At 34.7% G+C, this 23,871-nt stretch overlaps 1 protein-coding gene and 1 pseudogene across 5 annotated transcripts in view; one reads left to right on the forward strand and one right to left on the reverse strand.

Moving 5' to 3' along the window:
* USP9X (ubiquitin specific peptidase 9 X-linked) overlaps positions 1 to 23,871 on the reverse strand; it is a 128,336-nt gene that overhangs the window by 76,072 nt on the left and 28,393 nt on the right. For all 4 annotated transcript variants that reach the window (XM_081043818.1, XM_081043817.1, XM_081043815.1 and 1 more), the window contains 10 exons: positions 20,075 to 20,328; positions 13,939 to 14,084; positions 11,787 to 11,866; positions 9,884 to 9,996; positions 8,574 to 8,792; positions 6,186 to 6,301; positions 5,737 to 5,988; positions 5,526 to 5,664; positions 2,276 to 2,428; positions 1,242 to 1,346 (listed from right to left, as the gene is read on the reverse strand). In XM_081043818.1, the coding sequence (XP_080899944.1) occupies positions 1,242 to 1,346; positions 2,276 to 2,428; positions 5,526 to 5,664; positions 5,737 to 5,988; positions 6,186 to 6,301; positions 8,574 to 8,792; positions 9,884 to 9,996; positions 11,787 to 11,866; positions 13,939 to 14,084; positions 20,075 to 20,170 (1,419 nt within the window). In that variant the 5' untranslated portion in view covers positions 20,171 to 20,328. The remainder of the gene's footprint in view (positions 1 to 1,241; positions 1,347 to 2,275; positions 2,429 to 5,525; positions 5,665 to 5,736; positions 5,989 to 6,185; positions 6,302 to 8,573; positions 8,793 to 9,883; positions 9,997 to 11,786; positions 11,867 to 13,938; positions 14,085 to 20,074; positions 20,329 to 23,871) is intronic.
* Positions 17,397 to 17,771, forward strand: LOC308494192 (cytochrome c-like; annotated as a pseudogene). Its single transcript has one exon. The product of its transcript is annotated as a cytochrome c-like (transcript).

Genomic DNA, 23,871 nt, shown 5'->3' on the forward strand with positions numbered 1-23,871 from the left:
GTCAATTAAGAAGATAACAGTATTCATTTAATAACTCTAAAATGAAAAAAATTAAAATGTTATTTAAGATCAAATGTAGTATCTGTTCTTATCAGTTTAAAATGTCATTTTAAAAATGCCTGGTGTATACAATGGGAGGTGGGTTCTGCTGGTGGCACCTAGTGGGTAGAGGCCAAGAATGTTGCTAAACAATCAGAAAAGCTGTGTATAAAGCTGTTAATCAGTGTTTATTGGAAAATAAACTGAAATCAACCTAATGGCAAAGAGTAAAGGTTGATTAAGTGAATTACAAGAGCCTTTCAATGGAATTATTACACTGACATTTACAATGTCACGAAGTGTTTCATTATGTGAACATTCCACAATTTATTTATCCATTCTACACAGCAGTTTTTTGCTATTACAAATAATTCTACTACAAATGTTGATCATGTATCCTGGTGCACACATGCACGAATTTCTCCAGAGCACATATTCAAAAATCAAACTGATGAGTCATGAGAGACTTACAGTATTCTAGAAATACCAAACTATTTTCCCAACCGGCTGTAGGAACTACATTTCCACCAGCAGTTAGCATCATTATTTTTTAACAAGACACCTCTGTGATCAAATATCAGTTGCTAAAAGACAACCCCTTTGTGTACACTACCATAAGATCTTGAGTTCTTGATCCACAAATTCACCAATCATTTGGCTTTTTACAAACCCAATACTAGCAACTAAGAGAGACCACTACACAGTATGGCCTTTAAAAGTACATGATGGCAGGTAAGATTGTAGAGACTCTTGGGCTATCTTATAAATGACATTTCCATTTAGTCCATGAATTAACTTCCAATTTGGCTGTGTATATCAATCCCAGAATGCGAAGGTATTGGTAATCCCTTGCTATCAACTCTTTATTTTTCAGTACAACCTATCATCCTTCTCTGAAGTCCTACAGTTCTGTTGGACCTGTAATTAAAATATCAACTGCTAGGGGAAAGGAATCCAAATTAAGAACCTGAGGGGTTTTTTCTTTTTGTCTGTTTTGGGGGGGGAGAGGATTACTTATTTATGAGAGCTATTATTATAAAAAGGAACATTAAGTTCTCGTTGGAAAAACAATGGCTGATTCCTTCACACCAGAAACTGTTCAGTGATTTCTATTGAAGCATTTATTGGCTAAAAGCAATATACAGATCTAATGAATTAATATTATAAATGAAATGGTACTACTTCACTATGTTAACTATTACCTTAAAGCAATCAAAAAGATGATCAAGTTGTTCAGGAGAAAAATCCCATGCCAACTTTGCCAGTAGGTCATGTACATTCTTCACAATGGCTTCGTGCTTTCCCGCCTATTGAAAAACCAAAGAAAAACAATCAAAATCTTAGCATACTAAAATTTGAACAGCAGGTAAGTAGTGTATACAGCCTGCTGACAATTATTAATTAATAAAGTATTCCCAACTCCTTCATTTAACTGTGTAACACGAAAATTAGTAACATTTTAAATTCTTTGGAACCGCCATTTTAAACCTGACAACTCAATTTCTTGATATACATAGTTAATGCATACTTTGGGAATTCATGTGACATTTCATTATAGTTCATTGAATATAATGTGTCAATTTTAACACTGGTCGTAGGAGAAAAATAAGGCACACCAGTGGTATTGTTTCAAAACTGGAACTTTAAGCACTCACAGGCAAAACTGAATGTTTTCTTGGTTTCTATGGACTCAGAAAACAAAGCTTTGCAATCTAGAATTCAATACTACTTCCCAAGTGATCCATGAGTAGAAACTTGTCATTAAGATAATCAAAGGAATCAGAGTTTCCAGCACTGAAACCGGAAAGTTTGATTATTCTTTGGATTATTATAGTTCTTTATAAATAATCTAGTGATTTAACCCACCTGACATGCGTTTTTATTCCTTGTATTAAGTTTATGAAGAAACCAATTATAGATGTCTTATACTCTTTCAATAGACGTGCCTTATTATGTTACTGTTTGCACATTCCTTATTATTGTACTGTCTCTTATTTAAAACCACCTACAAATTGCCAAAAACATGTAGCAGACGAGGAAATACTTTATTTTTTTAAAAAATTTCTGATTATTTCAGAAAGATTCCTGACAGGATTTCTGTAAACAATAAGCATTTAAACATACTAAAAGTCATACGACATAAGCCTTCATCCCATTTCCTAACAACTACTATATTTCCTTAGTTTTCACTATCTTTCTTTTAAAAAACAAATAACTACCATTTTAAAACTCTTACCTGTGCTGCCCAGATATTATCAAGATCTTGTAAGGTCAGAGCTTTTTCTTTGATGACAAAACGAAGAATCTTCTCTAGCTTTTCCACATACTGTGGCTGATGAAGACTATCTCGCAGGACGATGGATAAAATGTTGTTCTGCTGTATCCATTCCTATTAAATGTAATTTAAACACTTGTTTCAAAGCAGAACTAAAATAAAGAAGCTTTTAAAAAGCATATAAAGTATTGCTCACTTTTAAACATTAGTAGGAATTAAAAAACACAAAACACACTAATGTAACATGCTTATGTTATTTTAATATAAAACTAAAAATCACAATAATTTCATGAAACTTAATTTTGCACATAAATGCTTCCGCATGAATTAGAAATAGTAAAATCATTAAAAAGATTGTACTCCAGCATTTACTCAGAAAAATATTATTGAAGTGCAGCAATCAACATTGTTCAGGTAGTGTGGGTACAGGACTACTTTTAAGATCTTCGGATTCCTTATACCAGTTTTTATTTGGGTAAAAAGGCAACATTTTTACGTTTTGCTTTTATTTATTAAAACATTACAGTATTATTCCTTATCCATTAGCTCTTTAATCTTCCAAACAATGCCAATGAGGGATATATTATCCTATTACAGAAAAGTAAACAAGCTCAGAAGTGTTGGAACTAGAATATGAATCAAGATTGCATGATTCCATCTTGTTTCTATAATACTATGCCATGCTGCTTGACTGGCATTTATTTACTATCTATACCAATAGGAGAAAACTCCAACTCATGATCCAAAAGGCAATAGTCCACACTGTATGACTTTACAGTATTCAACTTAATGAGAATAAAAAGTATTTAGCCCCAAATTGTGCTAGAGAAGTACACTTCTCAGCTGGTAAAGGTCCACTTTTAATTTTAATCTATTACAGGCAGGAATTTTTGTAAAATACCATTAAAATGTGGCAACATCAAATTGCTACATAAGTTTCCAAACACTTAGTGCCATTTTTTGTGTTTACCTAGGGCTGGCAACAGTTCAAAGACCAGAACCAGGCCTCGAACCACACTCTGAGTAGCTCTATGCTCAACTTCCCACAAGGTGCACAAATCACATATGCAAAGCCAGATGTCTACCACTGAACCCCCTAACACAGGGCCAATGTCTAGGCATCCATCATATACCTTTTATCATATTCTAACCAGTCTTCCCTATTAAATTGAGGCAACCTTGAGAGCAAGGACGGTTCTTTTACAGATGTCTCCCCAGTACTGTCAGACAGTACACACTGAAGTTCTTTAACCACTATTTTTAAAGTGGCATACTTCATTTTAAAACTGTAATATAACAAAAGCAAAAACAAACAAATGAGACTACATCAAACTAAAAATCTTCTGCACAACAAAGGACACCATCAACAAAATTAAAAGGCAACCTACTGAATGGGAGAAAATAATTGGAAATCATGTATCTGATAAGGGGCTCTATCAAAAAATACAGAGGGTGTCAAAAAATGTATACACATTTTAAGAAAGGAAAAAAGTATTAAAATGTTAATAATATATACCGATAACAAAAGATGGAAGACAAATCAAGTTTGACTTCTGCAATTACAAGAGGGGCGCAAAGTGGTTACCATCAGCGTCCAGATACTTCTGATTACGGCAAACTACTGCTTGAGCAACACTGACCAGTGTCCACTTGTATACATTTTTTCTGGTACCCCGGTATACACAGAACTTATACAACTCAATAGGAAAAAAGCCAAACAATCCAAATAAAGAATGGGCAGATGATCTGAATAGACATTTTCCAAAGACGACATACAGATGGCCAACAGATACATGAAAAGATGCTCAACATTAGTTTTAAGGAAAATGCAAATCAAAACCACAATGAGATACCACTTCATACCTGTTAGAATGGCTATTATCAAAAAGAAAAAATAACAAGTGTTACTGAAGGAAAGGAGAAAAGAGAACCCTTGTACACTGTTGGTGGGAAATGTAAATTGGTGTAACCACTATGAAAGACAGTATGGAGGTTCCTCAAAAAATTAAAAACAGAATTACCATAATCCAGTAATCTCACTACAGGGTACATATACAAAGGAAAGGAAATCAGTATCTCATAGGGAGATCACATGTTCACTGCAGCATTATTTATAATACCCAAGACATGGGACCAACCTAGTTGCCCATCAATGGATGAATAAAGAGACTGTGGTACATACACACATAATGGAGTATTATCCGGCCATAAAAAACAATGAAATCTTGCTATTTGCAACAACATGGATGGATCATGGGCGCATTATGTTAAGCAAAAGAAGTCAAAGACAAACAACAACAAACACACCAAACAAAAAAACCCAAAACAAACAACCCCTCTCCCCCCCAAAAAACAACCAAACTCATGGATACAGATTGGTGGTTGCAAGAGGCAGGAGGGTAAGAGAAATGGGTGAACTGTTTCTGTTTAGTGATTTTTTTTTTAGTTTAAATAAACAATAAAAATTTTAAAAAGAATTACAAGCAGAATTAGCAATAGTAAAAAAACAATACTGTAATATATACACACACAAAAAATATATATAAAAAATATATAAAAAAACTTCCAATGTCAAAATGATAGAAATATAAGTGCTTAAGTTCTTAAAATGATAATAAAACATTAATTCATGTAGGTCTCATTCCAGTAATTTTATTTCCTATTTTAAAATCTTTAAGTGGAATTGGTCAAATGAACAATAGGCCACTTCATTCATTAGGTACTAAGTACTATCCAGTCTATTCCCAACATCATCTTTATCTACTGTATTTCAATCAACCATTCCCAACAAGCTATTACTTAAGAACACCTACATTCAGCAGTAAGTTACCAAAGATGTGCTAAGATACCCATATTATTATCAAATAATAAACTACATTATTACAAAACGTTCTCAGGAATAATAGTCAGAAATCAATCCAAACACCTCCCAAGGTTTCCTTTGAATGTTGAGTAGAGCTGTTCTGATTTTTGCCTTAAGTAGATTCTTATTCAAGAAAAGCAAAATTGGGGCCAGTTAGCTCAGTTGGTTAGAGCTCAATGCTCTTAACTACAGGGTTGCTGGTTCAATCCCCACATGGGCCACTGTGAGCTGCGCCCTCCACAACTAAACTGAAACAACTACTTGACTTGGAGCTGATGGGTCTTGGAAAAACATACTTAAAATAAATAAAAGTTAAAAACAAAGACGAAGAGAAATCGAAGGACTTACTGCCATTCTTTCAGCTGTGAGCCACTCTTCCTCCTCAGGGTTACCATGCCGATGAGTATAGTATGATACACTAGATATCACCTTGTTAACTTCATTCAGTGCATTCATCTTTCCATTGAAAGAAGAAATTTGTAATAATCTGCAACAGAAATTCAGTGTTAAGTGTGATTCTAAACGTTCATGTAAGTATTTTAAGAGGTAAATAACTTACCTAAGTATCATTTTTAGCCTAAATATTTCTAAATTTTTTACAGTTTCCTCTTGTCCTGGAACCCTTGAAGCTAAATTCTTCAAAGATTTAATAATCATTGAAAGGGCATCATTTTTGGCTTCATTCTTTGCTTCTTTTTTCAGTTCTTCATCAGTTAAGTTTTCCAAAAACTGTGGAACCATTTCTATAACTGGAAGAAAGTATTTCTTCACAGTATGAAGCGTGAGAAACTCATAGCACTGCCCAAAGGGTCTGAAAAATAAAAAAGGCAAAAAGCTTTTATAATACCTGATTCCTTACAATCAACTAGGACTGAACTCAGACTATTTATATTACTTAAAAAATCCAAGTTAGCAGTTAAAGAAGAAACCATACTTGAAAAAAGAAACTCAATTTTTATCTAGCAATTTCTATAATGCACTGAAGATTCATTTTAAAACATAACTTACTTAATAAGGGCTGCAATTATTTGAACATTTAATGCTGTTCCATTAATAAAACGATCATGCAAAATCTGGAACCCATTTAAAGTGCCGAATTTGTTGAGAAGATCCACTAGCCAACCCTGCAATACAGTTAATGAAGAAAGTTAACTTCCTGCTTTTAGGAGGGGAAAAGTACTATCTGAAGTAATTTCTTGATTGAAAAATACTAGAAACAGGAAATTCAATAAAATTATGTAAAACCATCTTAGAAAAAAAATACACAACATACTGCATATTGTTCAGAGTAACCCTGTCCGAGAGAGAAGCCTAAGAAGCCATGCAGATTAGATCATGAGGGCACAGCTGTTTGTTCATACCAACATAGCCGGTGAACAGAAATTAGAAGCCATACTTCTATTTCAGAGATCATATGAGAATACCTTCTTATCTGAAAATATAATTTTAAAAATTTAAGGGGATACAAAGTCTATGAAAAAACAACTGAAAAAAGACATTCAGTAATTAAGATGTTTGGATTCATTTTGTAATAGTAATTAACTCCTGATATTTTATCTGTTGCTCCTAAGTAGAACACGTGGGTTAGTGCTTTTGCTTACTCATGTGAATATACCCATTTCTCATCTTCAAGGTACCAGGATGTAATAGTATGGACTGTTTCAACTGCTCCCCTAAGGAAAGCAGTAACTCAAAGTACAATGCAACTGGGATAGGCAACAATTTGTGTAGTTAAAAGCATGCTTACACTGTAAAAACTTAAAATGAATTAAAACATATAAGAATCAAATGTATCTAAAAATGTATGTGTACAAGACAAGCTTTTATACCTTGCCTTCTCTTTAGGCCACATTTTAGAAGCCACCGAGAAAAAAACAAGAGGTGGTTTTCACTACTAAGCCTTAAGCAAAAATAATTTCTACAAATATTTAAAAACAAAAACAAAAAGACATGTCTAGGACAAAAAAATGCTAAGTAAAAGGTAACTTCTTTAAAGAGACAATATGGTAGCTGGGGGGGATAGGTTTGATACGATTTTTGTGACAATCTCCAACCACTAAATTCTGTAATAAATCAACTATCATATTTCTGTAAGTTCATTACAATGATTTTCCTACCTTTCTATTTGGTGTTAAAGAGCTAATTCAAAACCATTCAGTCATTCATTCATTCATTCACCAGGTCCCTTTTGGCATTGAGCAATTCTAAGAGAGTATGTACTCATTATGTAATGTACTTTTATTTCTCCAGTGACTGGAATGAGACTATTAGGCTGATATACTCAATAATTATGTACAATACAGTTTAAAAAGTATTATGTACACTAAGTAAAGAATTAGTCAAAAGGTAATCTTCCCACGTTTTCAGCTGCAATGTATGTTTAAGCAATTAGGAACACTCAGTGATTATTAATACTCAAGAAGAGCTAGGCTTCAAAGAAAGGTAACAAAAAAATCTTTAACCAAAACCCATCTTAAATCAAGTTGTTCCCCATGAGCCTCTTATAGATTATTCAGATTATTACTGACCAATACAGCAAAAAAACAAAGTACAATAATGAGATACAGGTATATGTTGGAGATCGCCGTCATTTTGATATTAATTTGATTTACTCAAGCAAAAATAAGCCTGACGTGGCAACAATATGAGCTTTGGGAAATGTCAGAAACTATCTCGGCTCTAAATCCAACACATTTTGATGATTTCCACTTTTAACAGAATAAACCAAGCATTGTATGCATAAATTGAAATTTTCCTGGCTGGTTTTTCCTTTTTTTAAGGCCAACATTAAAAATCTCTCCCGAAATCCCAAAACTATATATTAATTACAATATTTATTAAAAATTATAGTTCAGGGATACTTTTTAAAGTGTATACTCACTGTTTATGCTGGTATAAAAATATATATTGGAGAACTTTTACATTTATGTATACTATGTATTTTATTGACAGTTACACGTTTTACTGTTTTGCTTTCATTTATAATTTTTGTAACTTTAATTTTACGATACTAGACACAGGATTTTGGAGTCAAAATTTTGGAATGTCTAAAATGATTGTGGCCTTGGTCAAAGAAGTAATCTTCTACCCTTACATAAAAGGAAAAATACGATCTGTTTCATATTAACCCAAATTATCACTATTTCCCAAGAGGCTGGACAGAAGACAGTGGAAACTATTTTCATAAAGAAAGCTTAAAAATCCAAAACGATTTTGTCAATTATACCTCAATAAAGTTGAAAAAAATAATCCAAAACACAAAACAATGCAGAATCCCTTTAAGAGTAATACAAAATTATCCTTCCCCTCATTAATAGGAGGTTCAGATCATTTAAAGTTCTGTGGCACAGCAAAACAACTGTAATATTTAATTTTTAAAATAACAAACCAACACACTTTTGGTGATCGAGGATCTGGAGAACGAGCAAAGAGCTCATCTTCAGGCAACTGAACACTTGAGGAAACAGGTTCACAAGGACGTGTACCATTGTAGATATGGAATTTGCAATGAGGATTTAAGGCCATGGAGAGAAGTTCTAGAAGTGGAAACCAGTCTTGGGACAACTTGGCCACACATAGCTCCACCAGGCGATGAGTATTGTTGATAATACACCTCTGTTATATAAGGGGGAAAGGTAATTTATAAGATCAAAACATTGCAATTCCAAACAGAAATATTTTCCAATCTTAATTAAATCTTAATGATCTCTCCATTTTTCTATATTGATCATATGGATTATGCTGAATTTCACTAACTGGGATCAAGCTGATAAATCAAAACAAAAAAAGGGCAAATTAGCATTCACTTTATAATTTATATAGTAACCACTTTCAAAGGCCATTTGTTATGGCTTACAAAATGAATACAGCAATGTTCTATGTCCACAGGCAAGATGCAAATTACCATTGTTCTGTCTTTGGAATTTGTATACTAGAGGCAGCAACTCTAAAATCTAAACAATATATAAATTATCCAAGATAAAGTAGATCTGCTAAACCTCAATGCAAAAAGTCTGACACCACTTCCAGAGTTTCCATTTCTATACTTATAGTACATTTTCCTAGAATGAAGGTGTTTGTAGAGATTTGTGTTTGCTTCTGCCAGTTACTTGGCAACACCTGAGACCATTTTAAATTCTCCATTTGAGGATTTTTGTGTATCACACCTATAATTTCAATTCAGACTACCAAACTGAACAGAAGCTTGTGGTTTAAAGTTTCCGATTTTTTTCCCTTTACCAGATGCCAAGGTTCAGGAATGCAGGTTTCTCTGCCTTTTCTGTATGGTAAGTTTATTTCTTGACATTAACTCTTCATGTTCCAGATATTAGATTATTCTTCTTGGGTGTTTCTTTTCCTTAGTGATACATAAAATGAGTGAGTGGTGCATCTCACAATTGACAGCATCATATTTTCAATGCAATGTGGTGGCTTGCCTAAGGTCACAAGGCACTTGAGAAGCCAGGAGACAGATTAAACCTAAGTTTTTTAACTCTAAATCTCACACTCATCCTAAATGATCATGCTTCCTTCGACAGAAATTATAATTTATAAAGTATTTTAAGTTCCTCACTTTGAACCTTTTAATTCAATTAATGGATCAAATATATATATAGTGTGTGTGTGTGAGACACAGAGAGAGAGAGAGAACACTCACATATATCACAATGTAAATCTAATTTTTTAAAGTCAAATGCAAGACTCACATGAATTTCAAACTTCCAGCCACTCACTGCCTCATCTGTAAGGATTTTAGTGAATGATATTGTTAGTCCATCTCGAAAAAATCGCTGACATGCTTCGCTTTTAACATCAAGGCCTAAGAAAAGGGGAGATTTAAATATTAATGTAAACAAAGTATTTCTCTGGTTGTCTTACAATGTCCAATTACATGATAAAAGTCAATAGTTACAAACTATTCACTGAAATCTGATAAATGCAGACTAGTTTTGGGGAAAAAAACCCTTGTTATTTATCTAAGAGGTCAAAAGGTAACTTAAATATATTACAAGTATTATCAAAGCTCCTATGTGTCAAAAAGATAACTGATTCAGAAACAAAAATAATATTCAATGAATTTCAAAAATACTTAACTGCATAAACTACACTAAACCCAGTAATATAACAATGAATTGAAAATATTTCAAATTATAACACTAGACTGTAAACACAAAATGGTTATCAGTACCACGTGATACGGAATCTAAATACTTCACAGCATTTTTAGCCTCTGAAAGTAAACCTTAAACAATGACATCTCACAATTATTTTCAAAATCTTATTTTGATTATAAATTATCCATTTGACATCAATATCCTTATAAAGGGGTGTCCAAACTTTTTAGAACTTCTTTTTTACCAAGGGCCATATGCGGTAAAATGCACAAACAGTTGGGCCACTCACTCGAGGCGAAGTACGTATTGCCTCACCTGGTTTATTTAAGTAAACTAAATATATTTTTGGAATTTGCTGCGGGCCGCAGTTTGGGCACCCCTGCTTATACTATTCTATATAAGTGCTTCCTTGAATAAATTGTCTTCCTTTATTAGTCTCTTTCACTAAGTATCTATGCTTCTTTACAGCCTCACTTAATTTCATCTTCAGAAAGTCAACAGTCATGTGTCCCCAAAGAAAATCTTTAACTCTTGATGATAAAATGAAAAGCTATTCGATTTGTACATACACTATTATTTGATTTTGATTATACAAAGATGACATTCAAAACCCAGTACTGTACTTTAAAAAAATACAAATCTCCCCTAAAATAAACCAGGGCCCCAGAAAAAAAATAGGGATGGAGGAGATACATGTCCAGTGAATGTCAATGATATTTCACCTATCATCGTACAGTCAGGACCTCGAACAGGCCTAGGACAGAAGTCTTTTGGCTGAATCGATGACTAAATATATAAATGAACAAAAGAATTTGCGCAGTGCAAAATAACTGTAATCTGATAATGCATTTTCATTATTTTGTTATTAACTTTTACAATTTTCAATTGTGATAATGCCTATTGATAATTAGAACACATTAATGGCTACCCTATTTCAGAAACTGAAATGTTACTGCCGTTTATTTCAATCTCCAATGCCTGAAAAATGAAGAGAGAATACTACAATAGTAGTCCTTTGACAAGGAGAATTCAACTGCACCCAAAGTAGACCAAGTCATTGAAAAAAATGATTAATTCCAACCTTAAGCTTTTACTTCTAGACAACGGAGTAAAAAACACCAGATTCTTTTTCATCGGCTTATTTTCTTTAAGAAAAAAAGGACCTCATCTTTCAAATTTTTTTTCCTTTTAGAGAAAAATCAAATGTTTTCTATTAAAAAAAAAATCAATGTGTAGAGTTGACTATAAACATGCATATACACAAAATTTATGTGTAACTTCAGAGAACTTACAAACACCCTTGAAGGCTACCCAAAGGATACGCACCCTTGCTCTAGGTATATATCATCAGTCACTTCAAGAAATTTTAGTTAGATGTTCTAGTCCAGAAACATACATTAAGTGTTTATAAGAGAGGGAAATCAAGTCTTCAGAGATGAAGTGACAGTGTATCTAGTAGCACATGCACTATGGAAAGCATAACATCTAAACTTACCTTTTTTACTAAGATCAATAGCAGCTTCTAAAAGCACTTCTAATTCCCCTTTCGGCAAAACTGGGACCACCCATCGAGGCCTAAGGGTTTCAAAAATATAAAAAGATGTTTACTGGTTGTACACTAAGGGGCCTTGTAAATGAGTTAGTAATTATAATGACCTCACCATGAAAATATTAAGTATTAAAATATTAAAACAAGATTGGCAGAATTATTTGCTTTGTGAGACTAAGCACCATCTGTTGTCTTTACAATGTTTTTAAGGAATTGTCAAACAAGAGATACAGCTATGAGAGAGAGAATAACAGAATATGAAACTACTATAATAACCAAATATCAATTAAATTGATAACCAATTCTTAGAGTTCATAGGAAAGTGCTCTTACAGGATTCAGGTGAGAGGAGACGTGATGAACCACTGAGCTGTCTTCCATTTCCTCACAAAGGAGAAAATATGCAGGTGGCAAATGACTGATTTCTGCCTCCATTCATCAAGTTTTACCGAAGGTTAAGTGAAACCTGTTGTCTCCGAATCTCTATGCCTCCACAGGTCACCCCCTCCCTCAAACAAGGATGTAGGAAACACCTACGTGGTGATTTTTCTTATGCCAGTGGCAGCCCAAACCACCTAGGAGTTCATCCTTTATCTACCCCTTCCTCCTCACCACCAAACTCACCCAAGGTTCCCAAAATTCCCGATGGACATAAAGTGCTCCATGAACACATAATCTATTAAAAATAAATGTATACCACCTTTATCTTTATTTTAATTTACATGAAAAATATCATTTGTATTTCTGTTCCAGAGCATTTGCAACTTTGTTCTCAAGTCTGCATAAGAAGCATATTTTACATAGAATCGCCAATCACCAGACAAATACTGAAAAGCAACAATACAACCTTCTGCTATGATGCCTTTGTATAGAGAATGGTCAGGGACATTACAAACTTCGTACATATTTTTGTTTGACTATAATTCATTGTACACTATTACTATAGGCATCTGCCAGAATCACATTTAATGCGTTCTTTCAAATATACCATTAGAAACAATGAGTTAAATATATATTAACAGGAAAAATATTCAAGATCAAGTGAGGAAAGCAAATTCCAAAATATTACAGTTAGAATCCCGTATCTGTAGAAAAATACATACTAAACACAAAGCTAGTCTTGAAGACTATACTCCTGACTGTTAATTTTTGGTTGGGATGTGTGTACATAAGGAGGAATTTATAGAGAGCTTTATCAACATATTTCTGTTTAACAATGCATAAATTATATTACTTATGTAATCAGTTTTTTTTTTAAACGCACAGGGCTTCTATTCCCCCCGCCATTATATATGCAGTAGTGTTAACTGATTTTTAGAAAATGAAATACAACAACCAAAAAACTTAGTATTAGTGTATTTTCCTTACTTTCCTTTGTGGAGTTGGGGTGCGTCACACCTCCCTAGAACTCACTTGTTGAGCCCACAGCCTGGTGAAGATCACAACCGTGGGGGGGGGGGGTCCCCAATATGCTCTTCTCCTTATCTTCTTTAAATCTTTTTCTTCCCTAGCACACAAACTTGAATTTTCATTCTCTGAGTCTTCCTCCAAATAACTGGGGGGCTGGGTGGGTTTGGGGGATGTTTGTACAAGTATGAAAAATTATCCTCTAAACTGCCCCGAGATGATCAAGAGAAACAGCTGCAATGGTTAAATGCCTCAGACTAGTCAGGGGTTCACAAGGGGTAAACTCGAATCTCCTTATGACCCGGTTTACCTCAGGCCAAGCAAGAATTATTCAAGTCATCCAGCAACCCTAGCAACTAACATACCAGTAAGAAAAAAAAAAACCTCCTCATATAAACTCTCAAAAAGGGAAACCACACATACGATTCTAATTCACAAATATACCACCTATGGTTATCACCATTAATCTGAAAACTTGACTGATGCCGTAACTCCCTTTCATGTTTAAAATCCAGTGAGAAGCATGGGTTACGTGACAATGGCTAAGATGTTAAGGCTATTACCGAGGCAGTGTGGGTACCGTGCTATTCCTGCTTTCTCTTTTTCTTTTCCACTACCAATCACTGTGCTGAGAAACTTGGTGGCTTTCCCATGTATCACACACATTGAAAAACAAAACAAAATCAGCTCACCGATTGATCATGTCATCCAACTTTGCCAGGTCAGTGTGTGGAAATGCAGGTTCCTCATCTTCAACCTGTGGTGGGGCATCACCTTGACCTTGTTCATCTGGGGGAGTTGCCGGGGAGTTTTCATTGGAAGAATCAGGCGATGAAGTCTTAATTAAAAATCAGATAGTCTAGATTTAGGTTTCTATAACATATGCACAACATCCAATGATTCAAACACCAACACAGTTTAGGAGAAAATAATGTAAATTTTTAAAGATATGATCATTGTAAGCTTATGACGTGTCAGGCAGTCCCTGTGACACTGTTTTAAAATACCTTCACTTGGAGAACTGACTCTGGGTGGTGAACACACAATGGGATTTATAGATGATGTAATACACAATTGTACACCTGAAACCTATGTAATTTCACTAACAACTGTCACCCCAATAAATTAAAAAACAAAAAACAATAAAAAAAATAAAGTAACCAAATAAATAAATAAATAACTTCACTTAATTCTCAACAGCCTAAGGAAGTATCTTGCCACTTAATACATGAAAAAACTCAGGCAATAAATAATTAGCCCAATGTTACACAGCTCCAACTCTGTGGTCAGGATTTAAATCCAGGTCTAATTTTAAAGTCTGTATTCTTAAGCGCAACATAAACTGCATCTCTGCTTACATTTCCTATCGTGAGCCTTGTCATGATCAAAATGATACAGACAGGAAACATCACATTTTACAGATTAAAAAGTTTGACTTGTAACTTTTATTTTTTAATTTGAAGGAGATAAAAATAAATATTATTCTGCAATTTCCTTAGGCTCAAAGCATTATCCAAACAATTATTAAAACTTCACAATTGTGGTTTCTAAATAAGTCACATCATTTTCAACTATATGGCTAATTTCATTCTTTCATTTTTCCCTTTTAGCAAGTCTTTCTCTTTTCCCTTAATTTAGCTGTACGTATTTTCACAACTAAGTAAATTTTTATTACCCTTAATTCTTAATTTCAAAAGAAGATGGTATTTTCACTTTCAAATTAAAACCAAGCTAAATTTTAAGCTGATTTTTACTCATCTGTTCTTGAATTTTATACCCACTATAGGTGACAGCCCTTTTAGAGGAGAGGGCCCCTTAGCTCTATCAGTTCAGTACCTATTGAACAGTTACGTAAGTAAACGCTTGTATTGAAGACAGCTGGTACTATTACTATGTTCTAAGTGACAAAGTTTATATATAAACGCATAGAGCCAATCTGCAACTAAATAGTGAGCTGTTATACTTAAGATGGTGAACACTGTGCATATGCTCTAGGGGCAGTCTCAAGGCAAAATAATCTACTGCATAGAATTTAAGTGTTAGAAGCCCAACAGAAATATTTGCATTTGAAATATGTAACTTAGGAAGTCTGCTTTATCATTTTTTAAAAAGTCCTTTTCCCCCAGTATTTATGTATTATATACATGCTCATAAAAACCATAAAGACAAAAATAACAATTACAACACTTGTAATACCACACCAACAGATAAGCACCAATAACTTTTTAAAATTATTTCTTTGTAATCTTTGTTCTATGAGCCCAAAAAACCCCCATGTATATATGTATAAATTTTCAATAAAATTATGATTTTACCTGCTTAAGCTTATGCCCTTTTCTATGCATCATTTAAGTATCTTCCCAGATCATTAATAATCTTTTGTAAAAAGTTGATTAATAGCAATATAGTATTAAATAAACAAATTAAGGGACATTTGGTATTTTGCCATTTTTATTGCCAACATAAACAGAGCTGCAGTAAATCTTTTTATATATAAACCTTTGTGTTGAACTTCAATTTTTCCTTAGGATAGGATCCTGGAAATATAATTACTACAATAGTATAAACTATTTATTTTGGGGCTAGTGACACATATATTGCCAAGTTCCATTCCAGGAAGTTTGAACCATCCCAGCAATAGTACCCAAGAAGTGTTCACCCATAGTGCCTTTGTTAAAGCTGTTTCATTTATTTACCGAGTTTTTTAGGCACATACTAGAGCCTAAAATTCTCTCCTGTGGAAACACCCTTTAAAAAAAATATTATACGTTAAGTGAAAAAATCCGATTGATTTTAGAATTCTTTTTATGCCAATATGTAAACAGGATATTCCAAAAGAAAGTTTGGCAGTAATTAATGCTATGGTTGTTTCTTCTTGGTCCAATAGTGTCAAATCTTGTGAAATAACTAAAATTCTAACATTAAGAAGTAGAGAAGGGGCAGTCGGATGGCTCAGTTGGTTAGAGTGAGAGCTCTGAACAACAAGGGTGCCGATTCAATTCCCGCATGGGATGGTGGGCTGCGCCCCCTGCAACTAAAAATTGAAAATGGCAACTGGACTTGGAGCTGAGCTGCGCCCTCCACAACTAAATTGAAGGACAATGACTTGGAGCTGATGGGCCCTGGAGAAACACACGGTTCCCCAATTAAAAAGAAAAAAAAAAGTAACAAAAAAGGGGAAAGAATTAGTGTTAAAAAAAAGTAGAGAATAAGAAAGTGAAAGAGCAGGGACTCTACAAGACAGTTAATAATGTGATTTACTTTGTTCCTTTGTTGTTTAAATTACTAGCCATTCATCTTCCAAAACGTAAAGAGCTATTATTAGAAGAAAAAATAATGTAGATGGCATAATATTAAGCTGAATATCACAAACCCAAGAGCTCTAAGAATTATCAAGTACATCTTAAATAAAACTAAGGTTAGAGTAAAGGTTTAATTTTGTCTAAAGCCATGCAAGCCCCAAATGTCCATGCACAATGCAGGTATGAACCAGAAAAAAGAGAGCAAAGATACTGGAACTTTAATGCTAGCTCCTAGTTTAAAAATAGAAACTTCTGGCATCCAACCTTTGACTATGTTTAAAGAAACCTGAATACTGGCTAACAAATTTATGACACAGGAAAAACTTAACTCTGTCCAAGACCTGTGACCATATATACTTAAGTACTTTTATGTCTTAAAAGTGGGAACTGGAGAGAAAAAGAAATAAAGTTGACACATTTATTTGGGGAAAAAATTCAAAACCTGACTCGCTCACTTCTTTAAATTAACAGAGGGAGAGAAAGAAAGGGAAGGAAGGAAGAAGGGAGGGAGGAAGAGTACATACTTGTAATAGAGAGTATCTAATCTTTTATAGCTGAACACTAAGACCTTATCCTCAAATGACAAATATAATGATACATCCTACAATTACCATAATTTTGCCTAAAAACTTATCTATGCAGAATTCTACAATAAGCATGTACCAACTATAAGCAGCATGCTTGTGATTCATGTGCATATCACAAGTTTTAATGCTTGTCTTATTTGGTTTACTATTTCCCAATACAAAACTGGATACATTAGAAAAGGCTGGGAGTTTGGTTGCACCAACACCGGTACTTAGGTTTGGACCGGCGTGTCCTTGGGCTTAGAGAGCGGGACATCCGGCTTGCGAGTGTGGGACTGCGTTTCGTGTCCAACGAAAGAGCGATTTAAAAATGGGTGATGTTGAGAAAGGCAAGAAGATTTTTGTGCAGAAGTGCGCCCAGTGTCATACTGTGGAAAAGGGAGGCAAGCACAAGACTGGGCCAAATCTCCACGGTCTGTTTGGGTGAAAGACTGGTCAGGCCCCTGGATTTTCTTACACGGATGCCAACAAGAACAAAGGTATCACCTGGGGAGAGGACACCTTGATGGAGTATTTGGAGAATCCCAAGAAGTACATCCCTGGAACAAAAATGATCTTCGCTGGCATTAAGAAGACTGCAGAAAGGGCAGACTTGACAGCGTATCTCAAAAAGGCTACTAAAGAATAATAGTTGGCCACTGCCTTATTTATTACAATACAGAAATGTCTCGTGACATTTTTTTTATGTGTACCATATTTAAATTGATCTCATATACCAGAATTCAGATCATGAATGGCTGATATTTCATTTCTTTTGGGCAGTCCTAATTGAAATAAGATTGGCTTGTGGTTAAATGGATATGAATAGCTTTTTGAACGTGATGGTAATTTCGGGTCAGCAAGTCCTATTACTGTTTTCCCCCTTCTAAAGCTATGATTGGATGTGATGAGTCATGTTCAACTTTTCACAGAGATGGTAAATGCCATCTTCAAATCTATAGGAGTTTTGAAATGGAGTTTTCTATTTAGATTTGTATAACTGGTTATATTAATACGTTAAATACTGAGGAAGTCCCTTCACTGCCTTATACGACAGCCAGACTCAATTCTGTTTCAAGTGTTCATTAGCCTGTTAAAAGGCAAGGGCTGAAGATAAGGTGGCAGTGCCCACTTTATCTTTTTGGTCCTAACTATGCCAATTTAATTAAAATCCCGTGTATCTAAACCATTGGCCTTTTACGTAACGAAAGGCATTTTAGTTTGGTTTATGTATAATACAAATAAAAAAATATTTAACACTTCTCACATTTTATAGATGACCTATAAGGTGAGATGCTTTTACAATTCAGTGTGAAAAGACACAGTAGCCATCTTCGTGAGTTCTTTACTAAGTCAGACTAACATGAGTTGGGATTGTCTTTTAAACAGCTATTCAAAAACACAACTGTAGAACTTTATATGTATGATTGGTAACGGTGCTTTGCCATCTCACTAGAAGGATTAGAGAATAGACCAGCACAGAATTGTCAATTATTTGATCATAATACTTAAGATAATTAAAAGACAAAATCACACACACAAAAAAAGAAAAGGCTGAAAATCAATTATCTAAACTTCCATTTCAAGAAATGAGAAAAGGAACAGTAATCCAAATCCAGAGCAAGTAAAAGGAACAAAAAGATAAGGGAAAAGCATACGTGGCGGGGGTGGGGGGGGTGGCAGGATACAGAATTAAAGGCAGAAGTTTGGGGGAAGGTTTAATGAAACTGGTAAATCCCTAGCAAACAGTGATTAGAAGAGAACACAAATTAGCAGTGTCAGAAGTGAAAAAGCAGATACTACCACAGACTCTAAGACATTAAAAGATAATAAAAAAGATATAAATTTAACTAGATGAAATGGACAAAATTCCTTGAAAAACAATTTACTGACACACAAAAAATTCCCCTATTAATTTAAAAAAAAAAAAAAGCTGGATCTGCAATCAAAACCTTTCGACAAATAAAACCCTAGGCCATATGTTCTCACCAGTAAAATCTTCCATATGATTAATGAAGAAGTAATAGGAATCTTACGCAAATTCATCCAGAGAATGTAAAAAGAATATCACCCTGTGAGTTGAGACCAGCATTAAAATCTTGATACCAGAAAGATGAAATAGTGCCATTTGCGAAAACATGGATGGAACTTGAGATGATTATGCTAAGCGAAATAAATCAGACAGAAAAAGTAGAGAATCATATGATTTCACTGATATGTGGGTTATAAAACTGAAAAACAACAAAGGAACAAGACAAACAAATGAGAAACAAAAACTCATAGACACACAATAGTTTAGTGGTTACCAGAGGGTAAGGGGGGACACGGGGGTGGTAGATGAGGGTAAAAGGCATCAAATATATGGTGATGGAAGGAGAACTGACTCTGGGTGGTGAACACACAATGTGATATATAGATGATGTAATACAGAATTGTACACCTGAAATCTATGTAACTTTACCAACAATTGTCACCCCAAAAAACTTTAATCAAAAAAATAAATAATAAAGTAAAATCTTTATTAAGTTCTTTGCAAACATTTCATTTGATACTCTCTTAACAACACTATGAAAGTTACTCTTGTTATCTCCATTTTACAGATGAAAAACTGAGGCTTAGAGGTTACATAATTGACCCAGTCATAAAGCTAGCATGGTGCAAAGCTGAAAACTGAACACAAGCAATGACTTTAGTCCATGCCTCTAACCATAGGCTCCAGAATTGACAGAGGGCTTAAACACCTAATTTTAATGATGACTAACAGCGTAAGACACCGGAAAAGGAGGGCCTCAAGCATCACCATCTATAACACTTGAGCTTTCTTGTTACTGTTTAAGACAGTAACATACTTTTCTAAAGTAAGTTTTATGGTTTTTCACAAATTATTCAAAACATGCTCCATTCTTTAAGTATCCCATAGCAGACATACCAGTGTAGCTTTAGTATTTGAAACGTCCTACCTGATTTTGTTGAGGGGGGGGCTGAGACTGTCCGTCAGGAGCCTGGCCCTGGTTTTCATTCCCTCCTACTGGAGAGCCACGAGTCGTGGCTGTCATACTCGACACAGGGCAGATCTTTGCAATTTTGTCTGCTTATGTAGTTGTTTTGAGAAAAGAAATTATAGTCCACTTATAGAAGATGAAGTACCAGCATTTGTCAGTCTTAAAAAGCTCCAATTCAAGAATAAACCATCTTGCAGAGACCATTGCATAACCTACAAGTAGAAGGGGAAAAAGCACATTTGTTTTAGATACAAAAAACATGAATTAAGAAACTGTCCAAATTTAATATTACCAATGAATCTAGGAAGGAGGAGGCTATATAAATAGATGGCAAAGTGAAAAGCTAAAGTTTCATTAATGCTATATTCAGCTTAATAAACTGATAACGGTATGTCAGCTGTTGATATCAAGAAAACATAAAAGTATAGTCTTATGATATAATATTTCAGTTTTCTCCTGAGATTCCAAAGGCTTTACACCAAGGTACTTACCGTGTTTCCCCCAAAAAAGACCTAGCCGGACAATCAGCTCTAATGAGTCTTTCGGAGCAAAAATGAATATAAGACCTTGTGTAATATTATATCATATCATATATCATATCATATTATACCCAATATTATAGTAAAATCAAGACCGGGTCTTATATTCATTTTGGCTCCAAAAGACGCATTAGAGCTGATTGGCTAAGTCTTATTTTCAGGGAAACACAGCAGTTACCTTTTTCATTCAATTATGGAATGGCAAAAACTGTCTTCAATTTGCTAATGCCTTAAATACACTGTAAAAACGTATACACTCAAGACATAAACCAAGGTAATAAAATCGGATTTTTAAAAACACTTCAAGAATGATTGCACAACTAACATTCATCACTGATACTAGGGCATTATAAATGGTTTTTAAATAAGCTTACAAGTGGTTTTTACTGTTTTATTAGTTTCAGGTATACAAAGCAACGTACTAGACATTTACACCCCTCACAAAGTGTAACACCTCTCCCCCAAGCTGCTACCATTCTGACATCTTATATAGCTGTTATAATACTTAACAGAAACGTTAAAACTTTGGGGGAATTTTTCTTTGGAGAGGGCTCAAACTACATACTACTACTCCAATACAATTGAATTTGTCAAGTGACCTTGACTTTCCACTTTTAGCAAGGTTTTGGCCACAGGTAGTCCCACAGCTACAGACCCCAACTGTTTAACAATGGAATTCTTTGCTACCCAAAAAAGGTGTGTAGGGGAATGCCACCAAACTCTCAATTCTATATTCATTAGACCAATGGGTCGCGTTCTTAACTGCCTAGTAAAATCATCTGAGGTGCTTTAAAAAACACTGATGTCCGAACCTCTCTCGAGACAATGAATTACAATATATTTCAGTGAAGCCTAGGCATCAGCACTTCTCAGAAAACCTCCCCCACAGGTTGGTTCTAATGTACCAAGAGATTGAGAACTTGAGCTTATTGGTTATATGTATGTATTTTGTTATAAGTAAGGCGATCCCACTTTCCATTTACTCCAGAATAGTCCAAGGTTTACCTCGAATTGAAATATAATCATTTAACCCAGAGATGAGGTTCTAATAAGAGATTGTTTCACTTGTCAACTGGTATAACAAAAAGTTTAAGACTGATAATATCAAGCATTGATGAGGTTAAAAACAGACAGAAAAATTTTTCATATGTAAAGTGGAAAAACAAAAGATCACATGATTGAGCAGCCTCTCTTTTGCTTTTGTTTTCCATTTTTATATACCCTACATTACAAAAAGTTTTATGTGAACTAAACAATTCAAAAAAACCTTAAGAAACTCACCTATCATTTTCTTTAGCTATTTTGGGTCTGCTGGCAATTATTTGGACATTTTTTCTTACCACTCCAAACATCAGCTAACCAATTTAACATCATTTTTCTCTACTTCAAATTTGCTCCAAATCTCTTCCTTTTGTCCCCCAACCTGGGCTCATAATCCCGAATGGGTGATGCCTCAAACTTCAACCTCATCAATGGAACTATCAAAAGGAACTATCCTTTTAAACAAAATAACTTTAAAGTAGGTAAATGAAAAAGGTGAGTGTGTAACCCCTCCCGGCAAACAAAATACCTTTCTCTCAGACCACACAACTAAATCATTTTCTATCGACAAACCCTCAAGCTGCTTGCCATCCCTTTCTCTTATAGTCTCACCTTTCTGTCCCTTGACTTCTCCGTTTCTTCTACCTCTGTCAAGTTCTCTACATTTCTAGATATCCAGTACCGCTGGGCAGATATGTCAGATCTCAGCATAGCATACTCAGCTCTTCTGCTATTTTTAATAGCCATCTCTCTACCACCACATAAAAATTCACTACTTTTTCCTCCATATGCCAGGCTGAGAGATTAAGAGTAAGAAATCGACATGGAGCAATCAAAACTAATTTCTGGACTCAAACACAGTCTTGTGCAAATTCCCACCTCTGCCACTCAGAAGCTACGTCTTTTTTTTTTTTTAAGCAAAAAACCCCATAGTAAGTATTTTATTGTATGCTGCTGCCAGTGTGTATATAAAATAATTACCCTCATGAAGTAGAAATTCATGAAAATTCAGAGATGGCAAATGTCGAGGACTGACAAAAGCAGAAGTTTGTATACAGTATGGCACGTGTTATAGGGATAAGTTTTTTGTAGGGGCTTCAGATTTAGCTCTCCTTTGAATATTCACTGGTTCATGAAAAGTGGTTTAGAATACCTCCAAAGATTAGTTTTACTACAAAAAGGACAGACTTTCTGGGGTCTGAAGAATTTGTACTTGAAGATACTCCAGTCAGCAGGGGTCATGTTGAGCATTCTGCAGACACAACTGTTTCGTATCTGGGCAGCCCTCCCAGGTTGAGGTATTTTACTCACAGCAGTGACGCTGGAGGCACCATTCATGGCATAGCAAGAGCTTGGCAGATTCTTCGGTGGTGGGCCCACAGGGCCAGTTGGTGGGGCCAGAGGCTGCCTATCTCAAAGACCAGTAACAACCATTCTCACAATTTTCTCAGGTCATTAAAACTGATAATGCTAGCCACAAAAATGCCACTAGTATTATTTTAATAAAAGTGTTTTGCAAGCACTAAGCACACAGTAATTTTCAAAAACTGTAACTTTCTTTTCCCTCTTTATAATGTACTATGCAGGGTTCTTGAATATTTGAGGAAAAAACTTGAATATTTTAAGATATAATTTGAAAAGGTCTGAATGGAAAGAAGTTATCCAAGGTATGCTACAACTAGGTTATCCAGAACAACAATGCTACCTTTCTCAATAAATCCCATTTAATCCAAGTGGAGGAAACACACTGGATTCCCAAGTGGGAATCACACTGCTTTACTTGATTTAAAGAAGCAGTCTCAAGGCTCTAATAGGAGCCTGTTTTCCAAGTCACAGGAATTTAGGCACACCTAATTCCAGGGCTAGACCAAACTTTGTACCAAGTCAAAGCAGGAGTACCCTACACATAATTGAAAACTCCAGTAACTATTCAAATCACGTAAAATTTGCCACAATTAACAACCACTTTCTATAGGAACACTCCAATTCAACAAATCACAATGTGAAAATTCACTGTATGAAGTTTTAAGCTTTACATAAGGCTGAAAAGCTTTATTTTTAGAAAAACAGTACAAGGATGCCGGTTGTACCCCTCCCCCCTCAATTCACATTTTACCAGAAGGCATCTTGGATTTTCAGCAATGCAGAATGTAAACAAAATGGCAATATTAGATT

The sequence above is a fragment of the Rhinolophus hipposideros genome, assembly GCF_964194185.1.
Source record: "Rhinolophus hipposideros genome assembly, chromosome: X".
NCBI lineage: Eukaryota > Metazoa > Chordata > Mammalia > Chiroptera > Rhinolophidae > Rhinolophus > Rhinolophus hipposideros.